Source organism: Mustelus asterias, chromosome 22, assembly GCF_964213995.1.
Source record: "Mustelus asterias chromosome 22, sMusAst1.hap1.1, whole genome shotgun sequence".
NCBI lineage: Eukaryota > Metazoa > Chordata > Chondrichthyes > Carcharhiniformes > Triakidae > Mustelus > Mustelus asterias.
The window spans coordinates 70,718,492-70,740,458 of record NC_135822.1 but is presented as its reverse complement, the minus strand read 5'-3'; the positions used below and the strand labels follow the sequence as shown (position 1 = coordinate 70,740,458).

Genomic DNA, 21,967 nt, shown 5'->3' with positions numbered 1-21,967 from the left:
GCAGTGCTAACCACTGTGCCACCCCTATTGCATTATTGACAGGAATTGACAGGATGGAGTGGTCCACAGCAGAGGGTAGAGGATCACTAAGATTAATATTACTAAATTCCCAAACACCCTCTGCAAATCCGGATGAATAACTGCGTTGGTGCAATGGGAGATGTGAATATTAGCAGGGAATGCCCAGAGAAATCAATCCCAAAGAGAGAATTCAGCTATTCCTGAATCAGTCACTTTAACACAACCGATTTCAAGACTCCACACGAAGGAGAACACTGCACTTGGGGTCATGCACCGGAGCAAAACTCGAAGTAACTTGTCCTGGGGTAAATAAACCCCCCTCATCAAGTTTCATTGCAATCTGCACCTTAAGTATGCATCTGAACAGCACAAACTGAAGCAGGGTTTGGTACAACACAGGTCTCTGATTCCCAGTAAATAGGAGTGTGATGTGTCACAATAAAAATTACTGAGTTGAATTATTCTGGGGAGATGGGCATTGGAGTTTTCTCTCCTGTAATGAATCAACACATTCTGACCTGACTGCAGCAATTTCAGTTTTTGTTTTTAAAAATAAAAACTAAATAGAAATGCATCTGCAGGAAAGAATGCAATTGTTAAGAATGCCACACTGTGCCTCCACCGCGGCAGTCCAAAAACAAGGAGGAAGCTTTTGGGAAACTTGCCCCTTCTCCACTTGTGTGCGCGCTTGCGTCTTCCAACTTTGGGGCAATGATTGAGTGAAGCGAGTGATGTCGCGTTGTGAATGGACGGTTCGAGTAAGATGCCTTTCATTGGCAGCTGTGACCATGCTTACGATTCCATTGAGATCTTCCCCCGAGATAAACACTTGTATAAATGTGTGCCTTTTGCAGTTTGAAAAAGTCACACGCACACCACTCACACACACACACACAGACAGAGACACATCTCGATGCACACTTAAACTGCTGTGTGTGTGACACAGAGAGAAACTGCACAGACAGACAGAAGCTGATCGGTGTTCTGTGGCAATGTTGCGGAGAGCAGCTGCACTCTTTGCCTTCCTGCTGTGTGTGCAGCTCGGTGGCTGGTCGGCTGCGGATGAGGTGGTCCCTCCACCTGTTGAAGATAAGAACGATTCTGTATCATCCCGAAGAATGAGACTGACTGCGCAGAATTCAGGTAAATACACATTCTCTTCCCTGTGTGTGTGTGTGTGTGTGTGGGGCTAGGATTAAAGCTCCTTGGTGCTGAATGAATTCTCCCCATTTTCCCCTGCAGTTAGCTTTAATGTTTCCCCTCTCCAGTTTGTAAAAAGACATAACCAATCCATGTGTTTCCCGGAGCCAGAGTGCTTGCTTCGGCACACTTTGGAACAGCAGGTTTGCGATTAATCTGGTTTGCGATGAACCTAATATGACCCTGTCCATTCATTTCCACCTCTTGCTGTTGCCATTCTGAGAATACTAATTTGTTACTGTTTGTAAAAAAAAACTGGTTACTTTCACAATTAAACTTTGCATCCGTTCAATCCACCTTTGGTTAAAAAAAAAATACTTTTGACAGAAAGAATTTTTATCTTATCCACAAACAAAAACTTTATTTCCAGCAGTGATGGGGAAATAGTTCCATTGACCATTCAATCGGGTCTGAGGGTGTGAACTGTGTGTGTGTGTGTTTGGAGAGTGGGGGAACTCCCTCCCCACTGAATACCAAAGCTCACACAAACTAGACTGCAGCATTGTGTTATCCGCAGGCAGCTCCACATCGTATCCGCAGTCCCCAGGGTGTGTGTGTGTGTGTGAGAGAGAGAGCGTTCACTACTCAAAGTGCTCAGTTGCCAGGGGAAACCGAGAGTAAAAACACACAGGACACAGCAATTGTTAAGTTTAATTTTTTTTCTGAAAAAATAACGTGATATCCAAAGATGTGCAGGTTAGGTTGACTGGCCATGTAAAATGCTCCTGAGCGTCAGGGGGATTAGCTAGGGGAAAGACATAGGGCTATGGGGATAGGGTTGGATAGTGGTCAGTGCAGGCTCAATGGGCTGTATGGCCTCCTTCTGCACTGTAGGATTCTCTGATATCAGGTAGCATCACCTCATAACTGGCAGAATGCAGGGCTGGACATCTCCACTGAGCCCCGCCCCCATCCCCTTTCCATCCATTTCTGCAGTTCTGCCAACCCTGGCATGGAGTTGGATCTGTTCTGTTGCTCAGCCGGTCACCTGTTACTCAATCAGGTTCCACCTGGGTTGAAAAATCTGTTCAATTGTTCTAAAAAATAGGGTGGCACGGTGGGTTAGCACTGCTGCCTCACAGCGCCAGGGACCCAGGTTCGATTCCCGGCTTGGGTCACTGTCTGTGTGGAGTCTGCACATTCTCCCCATGTCTGCGTGGGAGTTTCCTCCAGGTGCTCCGGTTTCCTCCCACAGTCCGAAAGACGTGCTGGTTAGGTGGATTGGCCGTGATAAGTTCTCCCTCAGTGTACCCGAACAGGCGCCAGAGTGTGACGACTAGGGGATTTTCACAGTAACGTCATTGCAGCGTTAATGTAAGCCTTACTTGTGACACTAATAAATAAAAATCAAACCAGCTTCTGTGTGAAAGAGGCATATTCTATTTTCCCTTGCTGCATTCTCAGTGTGACACTGAGTGGCTGTTTCCAATGCTATCACCGCTGGTAAAACATGCGATGTGGAGTGGGGTTGCTTGAGAATTCACAACAAACATTATTTCCAATGCACTGCCCCAGTCCTGTAGTCATGTGCATTGGCACCAGCTATTGGGCTGAATGCAGCCTGATGCTTTCCACTACCTTGTTTCTTTGTTTTTGCAATTATTCATTTCAAAATGCTGGTTTAGGCTTTTTCTGGACAAGATCCTTTGCACACGATATGTGTCCATCTCGCTGTCTCGGAGCTTCACACGAAACTGTATCTTTAGTGAGATTTTCAGTTAGTCATCTCAGTAGTGGTGAGCGAGAGAGAATCCACATGTCTGAGGCACGTTGTTATATCCTTGGAGACGTCATCAGGAAGTTCACATCCAGCAGTGTATTCGGAATGTGTACTGACCATGATTGTATCAATGGCAGCTTTCGCTTAATAATCAGAATTTCCACATGTAACCTCAGTGAAAACTCCATACTGAGGGAGCACTGCACTGTCAGAGGGTCAGTGCTGAGGGAGTGCTGCACTGTCAGAGGGTCAGTACTGAGGGAGTGCCGCACTGTCAGAGGGTCAGTGCTGAGGGAGCGCTGCACTGTCAGAGGGTCAGTGCTGAGGGAGTGCTGCACTGTCAGAGGGCCAGTGCTGAGGGAGTGCCGCACTGTCAGAGGGTCAGCACTGAGGGAGCGCCGCATTGTCAGAGGGTCAGTACTGAGGGAGTGCTGCACTGTCAGAGGGTCAGTACTGAGGGAGCACCACACTGTCAGGTGGTCAGTATTGAGGGAGTGCTGCACTGTCAGAGGGTCAGTACTGAGGGAGTGCCGCACTGTCAGAGGGTCAGTACTGAGGGAGTGCCGCACTGTCAGAGGGTCAGTGCTGAGTGAGTGCCGCACTGTCAGAGGGTCAGTACTGAGGGAGTGCTGCACTGTCAGAGGGTCAGTACTGAGGGAGTGCCGCACTGTCAGAGGGTCAGTATTGAGGGAGTGCTGCACTGTCAGAGGGTCAGTGCTGAGGGAGTGCCGCACTGTCAGAGGGTCAGTACTGAGGGAGTGCCGCACTGTCAGAGGTACAGGACTGAGGGAGTGCCGCACTGTCAGAGGGTCAGTACTGAGGGAGTGCCGCACTGTCAGAGGGTCAGTGCTGAGGGAGTGCCGCACTGTCAGAGGGTCAGTGCTGAGGGAGTGCCGCACTGTCAGAGGGTCAGTACTGAGGGAGCGCTGCACTGTCAGAGGGTCAGTACTGAGGGAGTGCCGCAGTGTCAGAGGGTCAGTACTGAGGGAGTGCCGCACTGTCAGAGGGTCAGTACTGAGGGAGTGCCGCACTGTCAGAGGGTCAGTACTGAGGGAGCGCCGCACTGTCAGAGGTCAGTACTGAGGGAGTGCCGCACTGTCAGAGGGTCAGTACTGAGGGAGTGCTGCACTGCCAGAGGGTCAGTACTGAGGGAGTGCCGCACTGTCAGAGGTCAGTACTGAGGGAGCGCTGCACTGTCAGAGGGTCAGTACTGAGAGAGTGCCGCACTGTCAGAGGGTCAGTACTGAGGGAGTGCCGCACTGTCAGAGGGTCAGTACTGAGGGAGTGCTGCACTGTCAGAGGGTCAGTACTGAGGGAGCGCCGCACTGTCAGAGGGTCAGTACTGAGGGAGTGCCGCACTGTCAGAGGGTCAGTGCTGAGGGAGTGCTGCACTGTCAGAGGGTCAGTACTGAGGGAGTGCCGCACTGTCAGAGGGTCAGTACCCTTTCATTAATTTTACTGGTTTGAGTAATTTGCTTTCTGTGGCTTCTGGACTGTGTTGTAAACATCAGAGTTTACAAGAAATATTTCTACAAAGTAACAGAATAATTCCAATCCACATTCCATCATAATAATATAAATGCAGATTACTGCAGGTGCTGGAATCGGAAATACAAACAGAAAATGCTGGAAAATCTCAGCAGGTCTGACAGCATCTGTGGAGAGAGAATGGAGCCAACGTTTCAAGTCTGGATGACCCTTCTCCAGAGTGGAAACGTTGGGCTGTATTCTCTCCCCGCAATGCTGTCAGACCTGCCGAGATTGTGCAGCATTTTCTGTTGGTTCACACTCCATCGTGACCATTTTGTTACCTGTGCATTCCCTGATACTTCAGGTGCTGTGGATAGGAGATTAAGGGTGCGATGGTTCTCCCTCCACTCCCCCAGCCCCTTTCCCCACCTGATTGCAACAAGGTGTGTTTTGTAGAAGAAGTCTTTTTAACCCCTCAAGCGCTGTGACCCTCGAGAACAAGATGCAAGGCAGGTTTTCTTATAAGTTTGAAAAAAAACGTTCACTTCTCAACGCCCAATGTATTCATCACGGACAAGGCACGCACACATATGCAAGGAAAGGTTATTGCAAGACGGACTACATGCATTTAGGTTTTTTTTTTAAAGACGGCACACTCCAGTCTCTGGAGATGAAAGGTTTTGCTGATTCCTTTTTGGCCCCTGTGTGAAATGGAGTTTGAATGTTTCTGGCAGTGACTCTGCAGTGGTTTACCACCTGCAGAGCAGGCTTCGGGCTTCACTCCAGTTGCTGTACAGCCGAGCTCCAGCAGTGACAATCTAGTTTCCTTCTTCAGACAGGAATAGGTAAGAGAATGGCCCCCACCTCCCCGCCTGTCAGTGGACTCTGAACAGGGTCCTCTCCCTTTTGTTGCGTGGGATCTCTTCCCGCCAAGGTTCTTTGTCTCTCAGACTGACAGATCATGAGGCTGATCTCACAAAGGTGCGCGTGAACAAATGTTCCTCATCACAAGGCGGCACGGTAGCACAGTGGGTTAGCACTGCTGCCTCACAGCCCCAGGGACCCGGGTTCAATTCCGGCCTCGGGTCACTGTCTGTGCGGAGTCTGCACGTTCTCCCCGTGTCTGCGTGGGTTTCCTCCGGGTGCTCCGGTTTCCTCCCACACTCCAAAGATGTGCGGGTTAGGTTGGTTGGCCATGCTAAATTGCCCCTTCGTGTCCAAACATGTGCGGGTTAGATGAATTGGCCATGGTAAATGACCTTAGTGTCAGGAGGGATTAGCAGAGTAAATGGGTGGAGTTACGTGAATAGGGCCTGGGTGGGATTGTGGTCGGTACAGACTCGATGGGCCGAATGGCCTCCTTCTGTACCGTAGTGATTCTATGATTCTAAGGTGCTTTCTGACAGGTGACCACAGTACCTGTTTTCCCTTTGCCCATACAGATAGTCCCTGATTACCTGAACACTCTCACACAATGGGGTTGTGCATTTTGGCCTTTGCCACCTCATGGTGTTAGAATGAATTCTGCGCATGCCCCTTTCGGTGAGTTCCATTTTGCACCCAATATGTCTGTGGAGCCCTCGCATGCTAGCTATGACTGTAACACTACATTCTGCACTCTCTCCTTTCCTTCTCTATGAACGGTATGCTTTGTCTGTAGAGCGCGCAAGAAACAATACTTCTCACTGTATACTAATACATGTGACAATAATAAATCAACTCAAAAATATTTTTAATGGAATTTAAATTCCGCCAGCTGCCGTGACGGTACTCGAACCCGGGTCCCCAGAACATTCGCTGAGTTTCTGGATTAATAGTTCGCGATATTCTAGCATGGGTTTCCTCCGGATGCTCCGGTTTCCTCCCACAGTCCAAAGATGTGCGGGTTAGGTGGATTGGCCATGATAAATTGTCCATGAGTGTCAGGGGGATTAGCGGGGTAAATATATGGGGTTATGGGGATAGGGGCTGGGTGGGATTGTTGTCGGTACAGGCTCGATGGGCCGAATGGCCTTCTTCTGCACTGTAGGGATTCTACGATTCTATGCATATCATCACCTCCCCCTGTCCATGTATTTGGACAACAGCAACCATGAAAATCCATCGGGAAAATGTGTTGCATTTTTGACTGTTTTTCTCAGACAAATATCCCGAAGAACAAAGTTTCTATTCTTATGTCCTAACCAGACAGGCAAGCTCACTCCAGCCTTGGGCAGCTCCATGTATATTGGCAGACAAGAAAGGTCACCTGACCTCTCGACTCCAACTTGCTTCAACATAGATTGTCCACTCCCAAGTTATTTGAAAAAGTCGCATTGATTTTCAATGAATCTGCAGGTAGAACTGCATGGGCATGATATAACTGTGGTGATCCCACCTCGGGAGGTGGGACCGAGCATAGTCTTTAGATGATAGGTTCGAGAATGGGTGGTTTTCAGATTGGGGGCTAGTGGGGGGGTGGTATAATTCAGTCCCTATTTTAATATTTCACTGATCCTGTCCTCCTTCCTGTATAAATTGCTGTGATTCGAGAACAGACAGGGTTTCTCCTCAGTTTGAAATAAAGAGGATGAACACTTTTTCTCAACAACTGCTCTGTGCACATTTTTAAGGGTGGCACAGTGGCCCAGTGGTTAGCACTGCTGCCTCACAGCACCAGGGACCCGGGTTCGATTCCCGGCTTGGGCCACTGTCTATGTGGAGTTTGCACATTCTCCACGTGTCTGAGTGGGTTTCCTCTGGGTCTCCGGTTTCCTCCCACAGTCCAAAGGTGTGCAGGTTAGGTTGATTCGCTATGCTAAGTTGTCCCTTAGTGTTCCAAGATGTGTAAGTTAGGGGGATTGGCCGTGCCAGATTATCCCCGAGGGTCCCAAGATGTGTAGGTCAGGTGGTTTGGCCATGCTAAATTGTTCTTTAGTGTCTATAGATGTGTAGGTTAGGGGGATTGGTCATGCTAAATTGTTCCTTAGTGTCCAAAGATGTGTAGGTGAAGGGGATTGGTCATGCAATCATGTCCCTTTGTGTCCCAAGATGTGTAGGTCAGGTAGATCGGCCATACTAAATTGCCCGTTCGTGTCCCAAGATGTGTAGGTTAAGGGGATTGGTCATGCTATGGTATCCCTTAGTGTCCCAAGATGTGTAGGTTAGGGGATTAGTGGGGTAAGTGTGTGGGGTTTACGATGATAGGGCTGGGGAAGGGGCCTGGGTAAGATGCTCTGTCAGAGAGTGGGTGCGGCATCGATGGGCCAAATGGCACCCTTCTGCACTGTCGAGATTCTATAATTCTACCCACCTCTGAAAACCTGTCTTGCTGTAATTCCTCCCTTGTGATATGTGCGCAGCAGTGTCTCTACTGGTAGGAAGGTGCAATTGCAGCTCGCAATGAAAGTAAAAGCTGCCGGAACCGTGTACAGATGTAACGTTATTAACATATTCAGAAATAACATTTCTGAAAGAGAGAGGTCTTATGTGTGCCATCGATAACTATTTCCGGCAATGACACTGTCCAAAGATGCAACCCAGGCAACTTGCAAGTTGGGTTTGGTCCAACACAACTTCAGCTGCCATGATATTGCTGAAGCTTCAGTGCGGTGCAGGTTGATGGAGGTTATTTTGCAAATATAGAACTAGCAGTGCAGGAACTTTCAGCACCATATTCCCAATAGAACTCCACTGCTGGTGAAGGGGTTGCCATCGCACTGGACGATCCGGAGTTTCCAGGAACTGGTAAGGAATTTCCTGGACAGTGCCAGCAGCAACTGGAGGTGGTTGTTTTCTGGAAATTCCTCTTCAATTCCTGTAGAATCCAGGGGAATTGCTGGAGGGTTGGTCCACCCCGCTGACAGAGATCTCGGAGTTAACTTTCAGTTTGTTCCTTCTCCTCGCAGCCGAGATGATTCGATGCCTGAACAACGCCCTCCATGTGGGCTGCGGGGCCTTCGCGTGTCTGGAGAATTCAACCTGCGACACCAACGGGATGTACGGGATCTGCAGATCCTTCCTGTACAGTGCTGCAAAATTCGACACTCAGGTAGGGGATTCACGTACACGGGACTCGGCTGGCCCTCCGGGAGGGACAAATGTCACCTTGGCCTTAGTGGGCATCCCTCTCCCTTCGTCAGACATTTGTTTGTGGGTTCAAGTTGCAATCAGAGACTTCAGAACAAAAATCAAGGCAGTCACTCCATGCAGCGCCGAGGGAGTGCTGCACTGTTAGAGGTACTATCTTCGGCCAACAATTTAAACCTAAACATAAGAACATAAGAACTAGGAGTGGGAGTAGGACATCTGGCCCCTCAAGCCTGCTCCGCCATTCAATAAGATCATGGCTGATCTTTTCGTGGACTCAGCTCCACTGACCCGCCCGCTCACCATAACCCTTAATTCCTTTACTGTTCAAAAATTTATCTATCCTTGCTTTAAAAACATTCAATGAGGTAGCCTCAACTGCTTCACTGGGCAGGGAATTCCACAGATTCACAACCCTTTGTGTGAAGAAGTTCCTCCTCAACTCAGTCCTAAATCTGCTCCCCCTTATTTTGAGACCATGCCCCCTAGTTCTAGTTTCACCCGCCAGTGGAAACAACTTCTCTGCTTCTATCTTATCTATTCCCTTCATAATCTTATATGTTTCTATAAGATCCCCCCTCATTCTTCTGAATTCCAATGAGTATAGCCTCAGTCTACTCAGTCTCTCCTCGTAAGCCAACCCTCTCAACTCCAGAATCAACCTAGTGAATCTCCTCTGCACCCCCTCCAGTTGATCCTTTCTCAAGTAAGGAGACCAAAACTGTACACAGTACTCCAGGTGTGGCCTCACCAGCACCTTATACAGCTGCAACATAACCTCGCTGTTTTTAAACTCCATCCCTCTAGCAATGAAGGACGACATTCCATTTGCCGCCTTAATTACCTGCTGCACCTGCAAACCAACTCCTTGAGATTCGTGCACAAGGACACCCAGGTCCCTCTGCAGAGCAGCATGCTGCAATTTTTTACCATTTAAATAATAGTCCATTTTGCTGTTCTTCCGAACAAAATGGATGACCTCACATTTACCAACATTGTACTCCATCTGCCAGATCCTCGCCCCCTCACTTAATTAGGGTATTACAATCACCGAGACAGATTATTTGGTCATTATCACATTGATTTTTATGGGAGCTTGCTATGCACAAATTGATTGCCCTGCTGCTTAGGTTACAGCTGTGACTACACTTCAAAAGTACGTAATTGGCCACGACATTCTTTGGGACAAAGGTACTATATATTTAGGAGGGGGATGGTGGTGCCATTGTAATGTCACTGGACAAGTAATCCAGAGGCCCAGGCTCATTCTCTGGGGACCTGGGTTCAACATCCACCCCCCCCCCCCCCCCCCACCCACCCCCCCACCCACCCACCCCCCCCCCCCCCCCCCCCCCCAAACAAAACCTTCATTTTTTTGGAACAGCATGGTGGCACAGTGGTTAGCACTGCTGCCTCACAGCGCCAGGGACCCGGGTTCGATTCACGGCTTGGGTCACTGTCTTTGTGGAGTTAGCACGTTCTCCCTGTGTCTGCGTGGGTTTCCTCCCACAGTCCAAAGATGTGCGGGTTAGGTAGATTGGCCATGCTAAATTGCCTCTTAGTATCAGGGGATCCACAGGGTAAATGTGTGGGGTTATAGGAATAGGGCTGGGTGGGATTGTTGTTGGTGCAGACTTGGAGGAGATTAGGATAACAGTTCCCATGCGGTCTTCCATCCTGGGAGTAGTTTTTGGAGAGAAGCATTGAAGTTCTCAAGAAACCTTTGAGAATCATTGCAGCACTACTCATGGTTTTAATTTTGTTATTCACTCAGGGAATGTCATTGGCAAAACCAATGAGTGTGATTTTTCTCCCTCTCTGCAGTGTGTTTTGAGGTGGCGGGAGGCGGGGTCACACACACTGGAGGCGGGATCTTATGGTTCCACCGTTGTCAACAGGGTTTCCATTGACTGCTCCCTTCATCACCGGGAAACCCAGTGTGCACCAGCAGTGGGACCATGGGATCTTGTCGGTGTCTACAGAAGCGAGATTTCGGCAAATATTTTTTATCCATTGAGATTGTAGAATCATACAATGCAGAAGAGGCCTTCGGCCCATCGAGTCTGCACCAACACATTAGAAACGCCTCAATTCCCACCTAATCCCATCTGCCAGCACTTGGCCCATAGCCCTCAATGTTATGATGTGCCAAGTGCTCATCCAGATACTTTTTAAAGGATGTGAGGTAACTCGCCTCGACCACCCTCCCAGGCAGCGCATTCCAGACCATCACCACCCTCCGGGTAAAAGGTTTTTCCTCACATCCCCCCCAAACCTCCTGCCCCTCACCTGAAACCTATGTCCCCTCGTGAATGACCCTTCAACTAAGGGGAACAGCTGCTCCCTATCCACCCTGTCCATTCCCTTCATAATCTTGTACACCTCAATCAGGTCGCCCCACAGTCTTCCCTGCTCCAGAGAAGACAACCCAAGCCTCTCCAACCTCTCTTCAAAACTTAAGTGTTCCATCCCAGGCAGCATCCTGGTGAATCTCCTCTGCACCCCCTCCAGTGCAATCACGTCCTTCCGATAATGTTGTGACCAAAACTGTACACAGTGCTCCAGCTGTGGCCTCACCAAAGTTCTATACAACTCCATCATGACCTCTCTGCTTTTGTAAGCTACACCCCGATTGATAAAGGCGAGTGTCCCATCTGCCTTTTTCACCACCCTATTAACCTGCCTTTCCACCTTCAGAGATCTATGGACAAACACGTCAAGGTCCTTTGCTCTTCAGGACTTCTTAGTGTCCTACCATTCATTGAATACTTTCTTGTCAAATTACTCCTTCCAAAGTGCATCACCTCACACTTTTCACGGTTAAATTCCATCTGTCACTTATCTGTCCATTGAACATTCCGTCTATATCTCCTTGTAGCCCAAGACACTCCACCTCACTGTTAACCATCCGGCCAATCTTTGTATCATCCGCAAACTTATTCATCCTATTCCCCACATAGTCATCGATGTCATTTATATAAATTATGAATAATAGGGGGCCCAACACAGATCCCTGAGGTACGCCACTGGACATTGGCTTCCAGTCACTAAAGCAGCCTTCTGTCATCACCCTCTGTCTCCTACAACTGAGCCAATTTTGAATCCACTTTATCTAATTAGCCTGTATCCCATGTGAATTTACCTTCTTTACAAGTCTCCCATGTGGGACCTTGTCAGAGGCTTTGCTGAATTTCATATAAACTACATCGACTGCACTCCCCTCGTCTACACACCTGGTCAACTCCTCAAAAAATTCAATCAAATCTGTCAGGCATGACCTCCCTCTGACGAAGCCATGCTGACTATCCCTGATCAAACTTTGCCTCTCCAAGTGGAGATAGATTCTCTCCTTCAGAAGTTTCTCCAATAGTTTCCCTACCACTGACGTGAGACTCACTGGCCTGTAGTTCCCTGGTTTATCTCTACAACCCTTCTTAAATAGCGGAACCACATTAGCTGTTCTCCAGTCATCTGGCACCTCCCCCCGTGGCCAGAGAGGAATTGAAAATTTGGGTCAGGGCCCCTGCATCTCCTCCCTTGCCCCCCACAGCAACCTAGGGCACAATTCATCTGGACCTGGAGACTTATCCACTTCTAACACTGCCAACACCTCCAATACCTTGTCCTTCCCTTTGTCAATTTGCTCAAGAACTTCACAATCTCTCTCCCTGAATTCCACACCATCGTCCTCATTCTCTTGGGTGAAGATAGATGTGAAATATTCATTCAACACTTTACTAATGTCCTCTAGCTCCACCCACAGATTGCCCCCTTGGTCCTTAATGGGCCCTATTCTTTCCCTGGTTATCCTTTTCCCACTGATATACTGATAGAATACCTCTGGACTTTCCCTACTTTTACCAGCCAGAGCTTTCTCATATCCCCTCTTTGCATTCCTAACTGCTTTCTTAAGCTCCACCCTGCACTTTCTATACCTCGCTAATGCCTCCACTGATTTGCTCCCCTTGTAATTTTTAAAAGCCTTTCTTTTCCTTCTCATTGTATCCTGAATATCTCTGGTCATCCATGGTTCTCTCGGCTTGTTATTCCGACCCATCTCCCGAGAGGGAACATGCTGAGCTTGCACTCTCCCCATTCCCTTTTTGAATGCTCCCCACTGCTCTTCTGTAGATTTTCCCATTAGTATCTATTCCCAGTCTACCTTGGCCAGATCCTGTCTTGTTTTATTAAAATCTGCTCTCCCCGCAGGGGGGAAGGGGGGGATCAGGATATTGAATTTGATGATCAGCCATGATCACAATGAATGCTGGAGCAGGCTCGAAGGGCCAAATATCCTCCTCCTGCTTCTAGTTTCCATGTTCCAATGTCACATCAATAGTCAGGTGACAGTGAGTGTCCGAGCGAGAGCGAGAGCGAGATGCAGAATAGTCTGTGTCATCAACACCATGTGCTTACCCTGAGGGCTTTGTAAATAGTTCTTCACGTAACAAGTTTGAAGTTAAACCATACTGACTATCTCACGTCCGTCACAGGAAAGCAAAGCCTCATTGAGGTTTAGCCACGAGGAGAGGTTGGAGAAACTTGGTTTGTTCTCACTGGAATGATGGAGGTTGAGGGGAGACCTGATAGAAGTCTACAAGATTATGAGAGGCATGGACAGAGTGGATAGTCAGAAGCTTTTTCCCAGGGTGGAAGAGTCAATTACTAGGGGGCACAGGTTTAAGGTGCGAGGGGCAAGGTTTAAAGGAGATGTACGAGGCAGATTTTTTACACAGAGGGTGGTGGGTGCCTGGAACTCGCTGCCGCGGGAGGTAGCGGATACGGGAGTGGCTTTTAAGGGCGTCTTGACAAATACATGAATAGGATGGGAATGGAGGGATATGATCCCCGGAAGGGTAGGGGGTTTTAGTTCAGATGGGCAGCATGGTCGGTGCAGGCTTGGAGGGCTGAAGGGCCTGTTCCTGTGCTGTAATTTTCTTTGCTCTTTGTTGAGGTGAGGTAAGACTAGAAAGCATGAATTAGTGAACCTCAGTCACACTCAGCAACAACTTTGAAACATAAACGGTTGCGAGAAATGGATTTACGGTGGTTCCAAACTGGCTGAAACTAAATTCAGGTCCAAGACAATGGAACACTACCTTTCCCACAAGAAAACCTGTAGCCTAACGTCAGAGTACAATGCTGGCGTAGGTAAACCATTAGGCTAGGAGAGGTAAAGAGAGGGAGGGAGCCGGGAGAAAAGCATACATTGCTATTGCTGAAGGTGGGATAGAACTCTATGTACAGTTATTTCCAATGTTCACTTGAGGCATTGGACAATGCTTCAGGACTGACCAATGTTTTTATACCACAGGGAAAAGCCTTTGTCAAGGACAGTTTGAAGTGCATTGTTAACGGAATCACCTCCAAAGCCTTCTTCACCATCCGCCGCTGCTCCGCTTTTCAAAAGATGATCGCGGACATTCAGGAGGAGTGTTACAGGAAGCTGGACATCTGTACAATGGCCAAGTACAACACGGCAGCAATAACAGAAGTCATTCAGCTCCCCGCCTATTTCAAAAACAGGTATGGTGTTGGAAATCCCACCTCCGGAATGGCTTTCCCTCGGGATGGTTTTGTCCCAAAGCAGACTGGATACATTCCCTTCAACGTTTGGGATCCAGTGCGCGAGTGACTTAAGGGATGACTCGCGGTGACTGTACTGAGCTGGGGAAGGACAGGGGGCGTTGAACAAGGGAGGCGACGGCCTGGTGGTCTTGTCGCTAGACTATTAATCCAAAAACTCAGCGAAAGTTCTGGGGAACTGGGTTCGAATCCCGCCAAGGCAGGTGGTGGAATTTGAATTCAATAAAAAATATCTGGAACTAAGAATCTACTGATGACCGTGAAACCATTGTCGATTGTTGAAAAAACCCATCTGGTTCACTAATGCCCTTTAGGGAAGGAAATCTGCCGTCCTTACCTGGTCTGGCCTACATGTGACTCCAGAGCCACAGCAATGTGGTTGACTCGCAACTGCCCTCCAAGGACAACTAGGGATGGGCAATAAATGCTGGCCAGCCAGTGACGCCCATTTTATTTATAAAGTTTATTTATTTGTCACAAGTAAGGCTTACATTAACACTGCAATGAAGTTACTGTGAAATTCCCCTAGTCGCCACACTCGGCGGCTGTTCGGCTCAATGCACCTAACCAGCACGTCTTTCAGATTGTGGGAGGAAACCGGAGCACCCGGAGGGAACCCACACAGACACGGGGAGAACGTGCAAACTCCACACAGACAGTGACCCCAAGCCGGGAAACGAACCCAGGTCCCTGGCGCTGTGAGGCAGCAGTGCTAACCCACTGTGCCGTGCCGCCAATATCCTACGAATGAACAATAGAATAGGGCGACACGGTGGCACAAGGGCAGCATGGTGGCACAGTGGTTAACACTGCTGCCTCACAGCGCCAGGGACCTGGGTTCGATTCCTGGCTTGGGTCAATGTCTGTGTGGAGTTTGCACGTTCTCCCCGTGTCTGCGTGGGTTTCCTCTAGGTGCTTTGGTTTCCTCTCACAGTCCAAAGATGTGCGGGTTAGGTGCATTGTCCATGCTAAATTGCCCCTTAGCGTCCCAGGATGTGTAGGTTAGGGGGATTAGCGGGTTAAATATGTGGGGCTATGGGGATAGGGCCTGGTTGGGATTGTTGACGGTACAGATTCAATGGACGGATGGCCTCCTTCTGCACTGGAGGGATTCTATGTTTCTAATAATCAGAACATATAGTTTCCAAAGCTCTTCACCACTGGGTGGGCCTTATCCTGTCATAGACTAATTGACCAAGATTATTCACTAATTCCATCATCAAGGTGTGAAACGATTGTCAGGTTGGTAAAGGTGAACCCTGGCCCTTTTTGTCCAACACGCCCAGTAATCCTCTGAATAAAAGGAAAATGTACTTTGTCTCATTTGCTTTGTCAGATAGTGAGTGACCTGAATATTTTCTGTGCCACAATCTAGCTGTTGTGTCTTTAAATATCTGTCCCACTTTTATTTCAGCCACCCTGCAAGTCAGCCGTGCATTGAGAGCCCCAAATTAAGTGCCAGTTCTTCTGAATTTTTATTTAAAAATCGTCATGGCCACTGGTTGATTGTTGTGGGAGTTTGTTCCCCAGGTTTGAAGCGTGGTGGCGCGCCTTCTCACAGGCCGTGTGAATGCTTCATCGACGTGGCAAAACTCCAAGCTGACACTCCAGGGCAGTGCGGAGGAAGGGGTGCTCAGTCACGTCAGGGAAATGGTGTGAAATAACTCCTCAGAGGCCGGTGTCCCTTCACCCTTTATTTACAAACTCTATTCCACTCCTGGAGTGTTTCAGGTGCACAGTCAGAATCCGGAGTATCACTCGCCCTGACACTCCCAAAATTATACACAGAAAAGGCTCCCCGATTGGGCAGAGCAATCGTTCCTTCAATCAGGGAGCTCATACTCCTCCATGGGCCTCGTGGATATCCGAGATATCCCAGGGCCCGAACTGAAGGAGAATAGAAGAGTTCTCCCTCATGTGATGGTCAATATGTATCCCCCCAACCAACAGCACAAAAGCAGACTGCCTGGCCATTCTTACATTGCTGTTGTGGGAGCTGTTACTGTGCACAAACTGACTGCCTCATTTTCCAGCTGACAGCAGTGACTACACTCGAGGACATATCTCATGTGCGGTAAAGCACTTTGCAAGGTGTCTGACATTGTGAAAGGTCTATATTTTCAATTCCGCAGTGGGCTGGGGGAAGGAGGCAATGGCCCCATGGTATTATTGCTAGACTATTAATGCTGGCCAGCCAGTGACGCCCGTGTCCAGTGAATTTTTAAAAAAGCTACATGGTGGATTTCAGCTTGTAGGCACCTTTTGTTAAGTGCAGGATAAGCTGGCGTGACTTCTGATGGTATTTCCACCATCAAGAGTCCTCATCCCTGTTGAGCAATGGGTTAATGAATGTGCTAATGAGACCAGTATGGTATTAGTGATGGAATGGGGGAAGACACGAGTGGTCAGATTATAGCAGAGGCTCTGAGAGAGCTCGAGACAGCATTGGCTGTGTCCTGAATACGGTGGGCTTGCTACGAGGTCCTGGTGTGAAGTCTGGAATAAAAGTTTTCAAGTTCAACTATCTCGACTATCTCAAGCCTGTCCAAAGAGAGCAAAGCCGATTGGGATACCATTAGATATAGGAGCAGAATGAGGCCATTTGGCCCATCGGGTCTGCACCATGAATCAATCATGGCTGATATGCATTCTCCTGCCGCCTTCCCATAAGCCTTGATCCCCTTATTAATCAAGAACCTATCTCTGTCTTAAAGACACTCAATGACCTGGCCTCCTCAGCCTTCTGCGGCAAAGAGTTCCACAGATTCACCATCCTCTGGCTGAAGAAATTCCTCCTCATCTCGGTTCTAAAGGAGCGTCCCTTCACTCTGAGGTTGTGCCCTGGAGTTCTAGTCTCTCCCACCAGTGGAAACATCGGCAAACCAAGATAATGTGATATGAGTAAAGCCTCACTGACACTCAGCAACTAAACACAAAGCTGGTGGCAGAGGCTGAGGGACATCTTCTGCCCCTCATGCCACTGGCATCTTCTGGTGGTGATAAGGTGACTGAGGTGGTGTCCAGCATGGTCGCACCATCCTTCATCAGTGTGGTCAGGGTCTTACCCGAACTGGCTAAATAAGAGCAATGTGGTTGTATGCCAGGAAATATAAGCTGCTGTAAAAGACACACAGCTTGGGTTTGCTCTGTCATACAAACATAAAAGACAGGAGCAGGAGGAGGCTATTTGGCCCTTGGAGCCTGCACTACCATTCACCACGATCATGGCTGATCACCCAACTCAGTAACCGGTTCCTGCCTTTCCTCCCCATATCCCTTGATTCCCTTTAGCCCCAAGAGCTATATCTAATTCCTTCTTGAAATCACACAACATTTTGTCCTCGACTACTTTCTGCAGTAGTGAATTCCACCAGCATCTGGGTGACATTTCCCCTCACCTCGGATCTAAATAGTCTTCCCTGTATCCAAAGAACAAAGAAAATTGTCCCTATCCCCAGACTATGACCCTGGTTCTGGACTCCCCCCAACATTGGGAACGTCCTTCCTGCATCTACCCTGTCTCGTCCTGTTGGAATTTTATAGGTTTCTACGAGATATCCCACCCCCCCATGTCATTCTTCTGAACTCCAGCGAATACAATCCTAACCTAGTCAATCTCTCCTCGTACGTCAGTCCCGCCATCCCTGGAATCAGCCTGGTAAACCTTCTCTGCACTCCCCATCTGTCTCGAAAATTCCCCACACAAGATTTGGCTCACAGTGGCGTTGGCTTGGATTCAAGCGAAGATTTTCTTGCCCAAGAAAATTACTAGGGGGCACAGGTTTAAGGTGTGAGAGAGAAGGTTTAAAGGAGATGTATGAGGCAAGTTTTTTTACCCAGAGGGTGGTGGGTGCCTGGGCCTCGCTGCCGGGGGAGGTAGTGGAAGCAGATACGATAGTGACTTTTAAGGGGCGTCTTGATAAATACATGAATAGGATGGGAATAGAGGGATATGGTCCCCGGAAGGGTCGGGGGTTTTAGTTAAGTCGGGCAGCATGGTCGGTGCAGGCTTGGAGGGCTGGAGGGCCTGTTCCTGTGCTGTAATTTTCTTTGTTGTAAGAAGATACTTCAACCATAAAACGTGTCCAAGTGTATCAGGTCAAAACTGTGACATGAAGTAGAAAACAAGTTGATTTCTTTCACTGCGGTATGTTTCTTTCTGAGGCAGCTGATACAATTACCGGTTATCGCTGCAATATTTCTAAAATGTCGTGAGAAACCTCGAGGGGTTTGACACATTTTTCAGCCCCTCGGTGTTCTACGGGGACAGGGTCTCAGACGGGGGGGTGGAAGGGGGGGGGCGGGGGGCGGGGGGGGGGGGTGTGGGGGGGGGGTGGGCCTTTCCCCATCAACACTTTCCCAGAAATTGCCGCAGGTTTTAGCGCATCCCTCGGCACGTAGTCCCGGGTCTCGGAACGTGCCGGCGGCTGCAGACATCTCTTTGCAATTTGGCAAAACCAAACCGCGCCTTTCGATGGCCTTCCGGCAGTGATTGGTGTCTGTCTCGGTGGGTGTCCTTGGGAACAGCCCGCAGAGCAAGAGAGTCCTGCGTCACCGGAGCGGGTGAACCGGGACAAAATCCACTGCAACTCACTCCAGACCCGCTTTGCATTCAGAAGGAGGTGGGTGACACTGTCACGTTGGAATGGGTTTAGAGGAGGCAGATTTGTGGAAATTTATCCAGGGCAGTTTTTGGTGTTAATATGTAGGAGGCCCAACAAGGGATGGAGCAGTGCTGGATCTGCTTCTGGGGAATGAAGCCAGATAAACGTCCAATGTGGCAGTGGGGGAGCATTTTAGCAATAGCGACCACAACACAGTCCAGTTCAAATTTGATATGGATAAGGAGAAAGATGGCCTGCAAAAGACGGCTTTGGATTGGGGGAAGGGAGATTTTATTACAATAGGGCAGGATCTGGCCGAGGTTGACTGGGAACACTTCCTTGCGGGAGAATCTACAGCAAAGCAGTGGGGGACATTCAAAAAAGGAAATGGGGAGAATACAGGTTCAACATGTTTCCTTTTGGGGGGGAAGTGTGGGAGCAATAGGTTCAGGGAACCCTGGATGTCTAGAACAATTCAGGACTGGATGAAGAGGAGGAGAAAGGCTTTTAGCAAGTCCAAAGGGTGTAATTCAGCTGCGGCCTTTCAGGGAGTGCAAGAGGGAACTGAAGAAAGCAACTGGAAGAGCAAAAAGGAAGCATGAAAAAGGACTTGTTTTTTTCATGGAGATTCCTAAAATATTCTCTAATTACATTAAGGGGAAGAGGTTAAGCAGGGTAAGAGTAGGGCCCATTCGAGACCAAGGAGGCAATCTGTGTGTGAGGCCACAGGATATTGGAAGGGTGTTAAATGAATGCTCCTCATCAGCCTTCAGTCTGGACAAGGAGAGCGTAGGTACAGAATTCAGGAAAAGGGTTGGTGAGAAACTTGAGCAGTTTGACACAGGAAGTCAGGAGGTATTGGAGACTCTGGCAGGCTTAAAAATGGACAAATCCCCTGGCCTGGATGAATTGCGCTCCCTGAGGGAGGCGAAGCAAGAAATTTCAGGGGCTCTGACGCAAAGTGTTAAATCCTCTCTGGCCACAGGGGAAGTGCCAGAGGACTGGAGGATGGTTAATGGGGTTCCACTTTTAAAGAAGGGTGGTAGAGAGGAACCAGGAAAGTACAGACTGGGGAGTCTCACCTCAGTGGTAGGGAAACTATTGGAGAAAATCCTGAAGGAGAGAATTAATTTCCACTTGAAAAGGCAGCGCCAGGGGCCCGGGTTCCATTCCTGTCTCGGGTCACTGTCTGTGCGGAGTCTGCACATTCTCCCCGTGTCTGCGTGGGTTTCCTCCGGGTGCTCTGGTTTCCTCTTACAGTCCTCAAGACGTGCTGATTAGGTGCACTGGCTATGCTAAATTCTCCCTCAGTGTACCCGAACAGGCGCCAGAGTGTGGCGACTAGGGGATTTTCACAGTAACTTCATTGCCGTGTTAAACCTACTCGTAACTGTTATTGAAAAGTGAGATGCCTTTGTTCTGGTATTGTAGACAGTTAGAATCATAGAAACTCGACAGTACAGAAGGAGGCCATTCGGCCCATTGAGTCTGCACCAACAATAATCCCACCCCAGACCCTATCCCCACACATTTACCCCGCCAATCCCTCTAACCTACACATCCCGGGACACTAAGGGGCAGTTTAGAGTGGCCAATGCACCTAACCCGCACATCTTTGGAATGTCGGAGGAAACCAGAACACCCAGAGGAAACCCACGCAGACACGGGGAGAATGTGCGAACTCCACACAGACAGTGACCCAAGCCGGGAATTGAAAAGGCTTACATGGGTAAGATGGGTATGGTGGGATATGGGCCAAACACGGGCAATTGGGGCTAGCTTAGCGGTTAAAAGCTGGGCGGCACGGACAAGTTGGGCCGAAGGGCCTGTTTCCATGCTGTAAACCTCTGACTCTAAAGTTGAAAGATATGTTTTGACTGAGGATTCTGAGTGATGGTTATTGGCTGTGAATTGCTTTAAATGTCACGGTGAGTTCTCAATGTATTTCTCTCTGCTTGTGCCTTGCCTCCAGGTATTACAACAAGTTGCTCGGAAGTCTTCTCGAGTGCGACGAGCAGACGGTGAACAACATCAGGGAGAACATGATGGTGGGCTTGGGCACGCATTTTTCCGGCGTTATTCACCTGCTGCAGAGTGACCGCTGTCTGACCTCACCCCAGAGGCCTGGTTTCAACAGCCGCTCGGCCGGCGAACAGCAGAAACTGCGCGCCTTCCTCCGTAACGTTAACACCGACGAGGCAGTCGCCCCCCTGGGCCCAAAGCTGGCATCGGGCAAGAATGAGTGAAGGTGGGACATACGCTAAGACCCTGGACCCGTCTGCAGAACCAAGCCGTTGTCACTTTCATTCCCCAACCTGCTACTCTTCATCCCCTGGCAGCCAACACAGAGCAAGTGCCCCCAAATTGGACCAAGCGGCAAGCAGCGAACACCCAGCTGCAAGCTCTTCAGCTTGGCACAGATTAGCCAACTGCGAAAGCATCATTTTCCTTTTTGTTTCCCCCTTAGGGAACAGGAGCCAGGTACAAATTGGCTCGAATCCAGCCCAGGTCAAGTCACGACAGTAAATATTTCCAAATGCCACCAACTCCCTTCCTTCTTTTCCTCCCTGCCTGGTAACGTTAGCCTCCCGTGTGGAGGAGAGGATGGGAGATGTTGGACTGAAGGTGGCTGTGGGCAGGTTTATTGGGAACAGGTGCTTGAACAGTGGACACGGGAATTTTGTGGAGAGTATGTGAAGTGTCCAATTCCCAGCTCCGGTTATGGTCCTATACCGGACCTGGCACTTGACCGCTTTGAGGACAGGTGACATGAGGATCAGCACGATTCAGGAGAAGTTTATTGCCAGACTTTCCCACCATGTGGCCAGGTGATTTCATCCCACTATTCAAAGGGGAGACGGTCCCGTACCTTAGCGCCCACAATCCTATATATCGCCAAAAAGTCCAGCTTCCATTAGGGTTTCAGTAGCCCACTCCCTGGCAGAACAGAGTCTTTGACTCTTTGGAGAGTTGTTGGTTCCACTAACAGATAGAATCCCTACAGTGCAGAAGGAGGTCATTCGGCCCATCGAGTCTGCACCGACCACAATCCCATCCAGATCCCTATTCCCGTAACCCCACACATTTTACCCTGCTAACCCCCCGGACACTAGGGGCAATTTAGCATGGCCAATCAACCTAACCCACACATCTTTGGACTGTGGGAGGAAACCGGACGACCCGGAGGAAACCCCCGCAGACACGGGGAGAATGTGCAGACTCCGCACAGACAGTGACCCAAGGCCGGAATTGAACCCGGGTCCCTGGCGCTGTGTGGCAGCAGTGCTAACCACTGTGC

At 49.1% G+C, this 21,967-nt stretch overlaps 1 protein-coding gene across 1 annotated transcript; it reads left to right on the top strand.

Moving 5' to 3' along the window:
* The first annotated feature begins 988 nt into the window (after positions 1 to 988).
* stc1 (stanniocalcin 1) lies at positions 989 to 21,703 on the top strand. The gene is made up of 4 exons (XM_078239612.1): positions 989 to 1,164; positions 8,299 to 8,441; positions 13,794 to 14,005; positions 20,642 to 21,703. Exons 1-4 carry the CDS (start codon positions 1,014 to 1,016, stop codon positions 20,913 to 20,915), a joined length of 780 nt encoding a protein of 259 aa, XP_078095738.1. The 5' UTR covers positions 989 to 1,013; the 3' UTR covers positions 20,916 to 21,703.
* Positions 21,704 to 21,967: the final 264 nt, after the last annotated feature.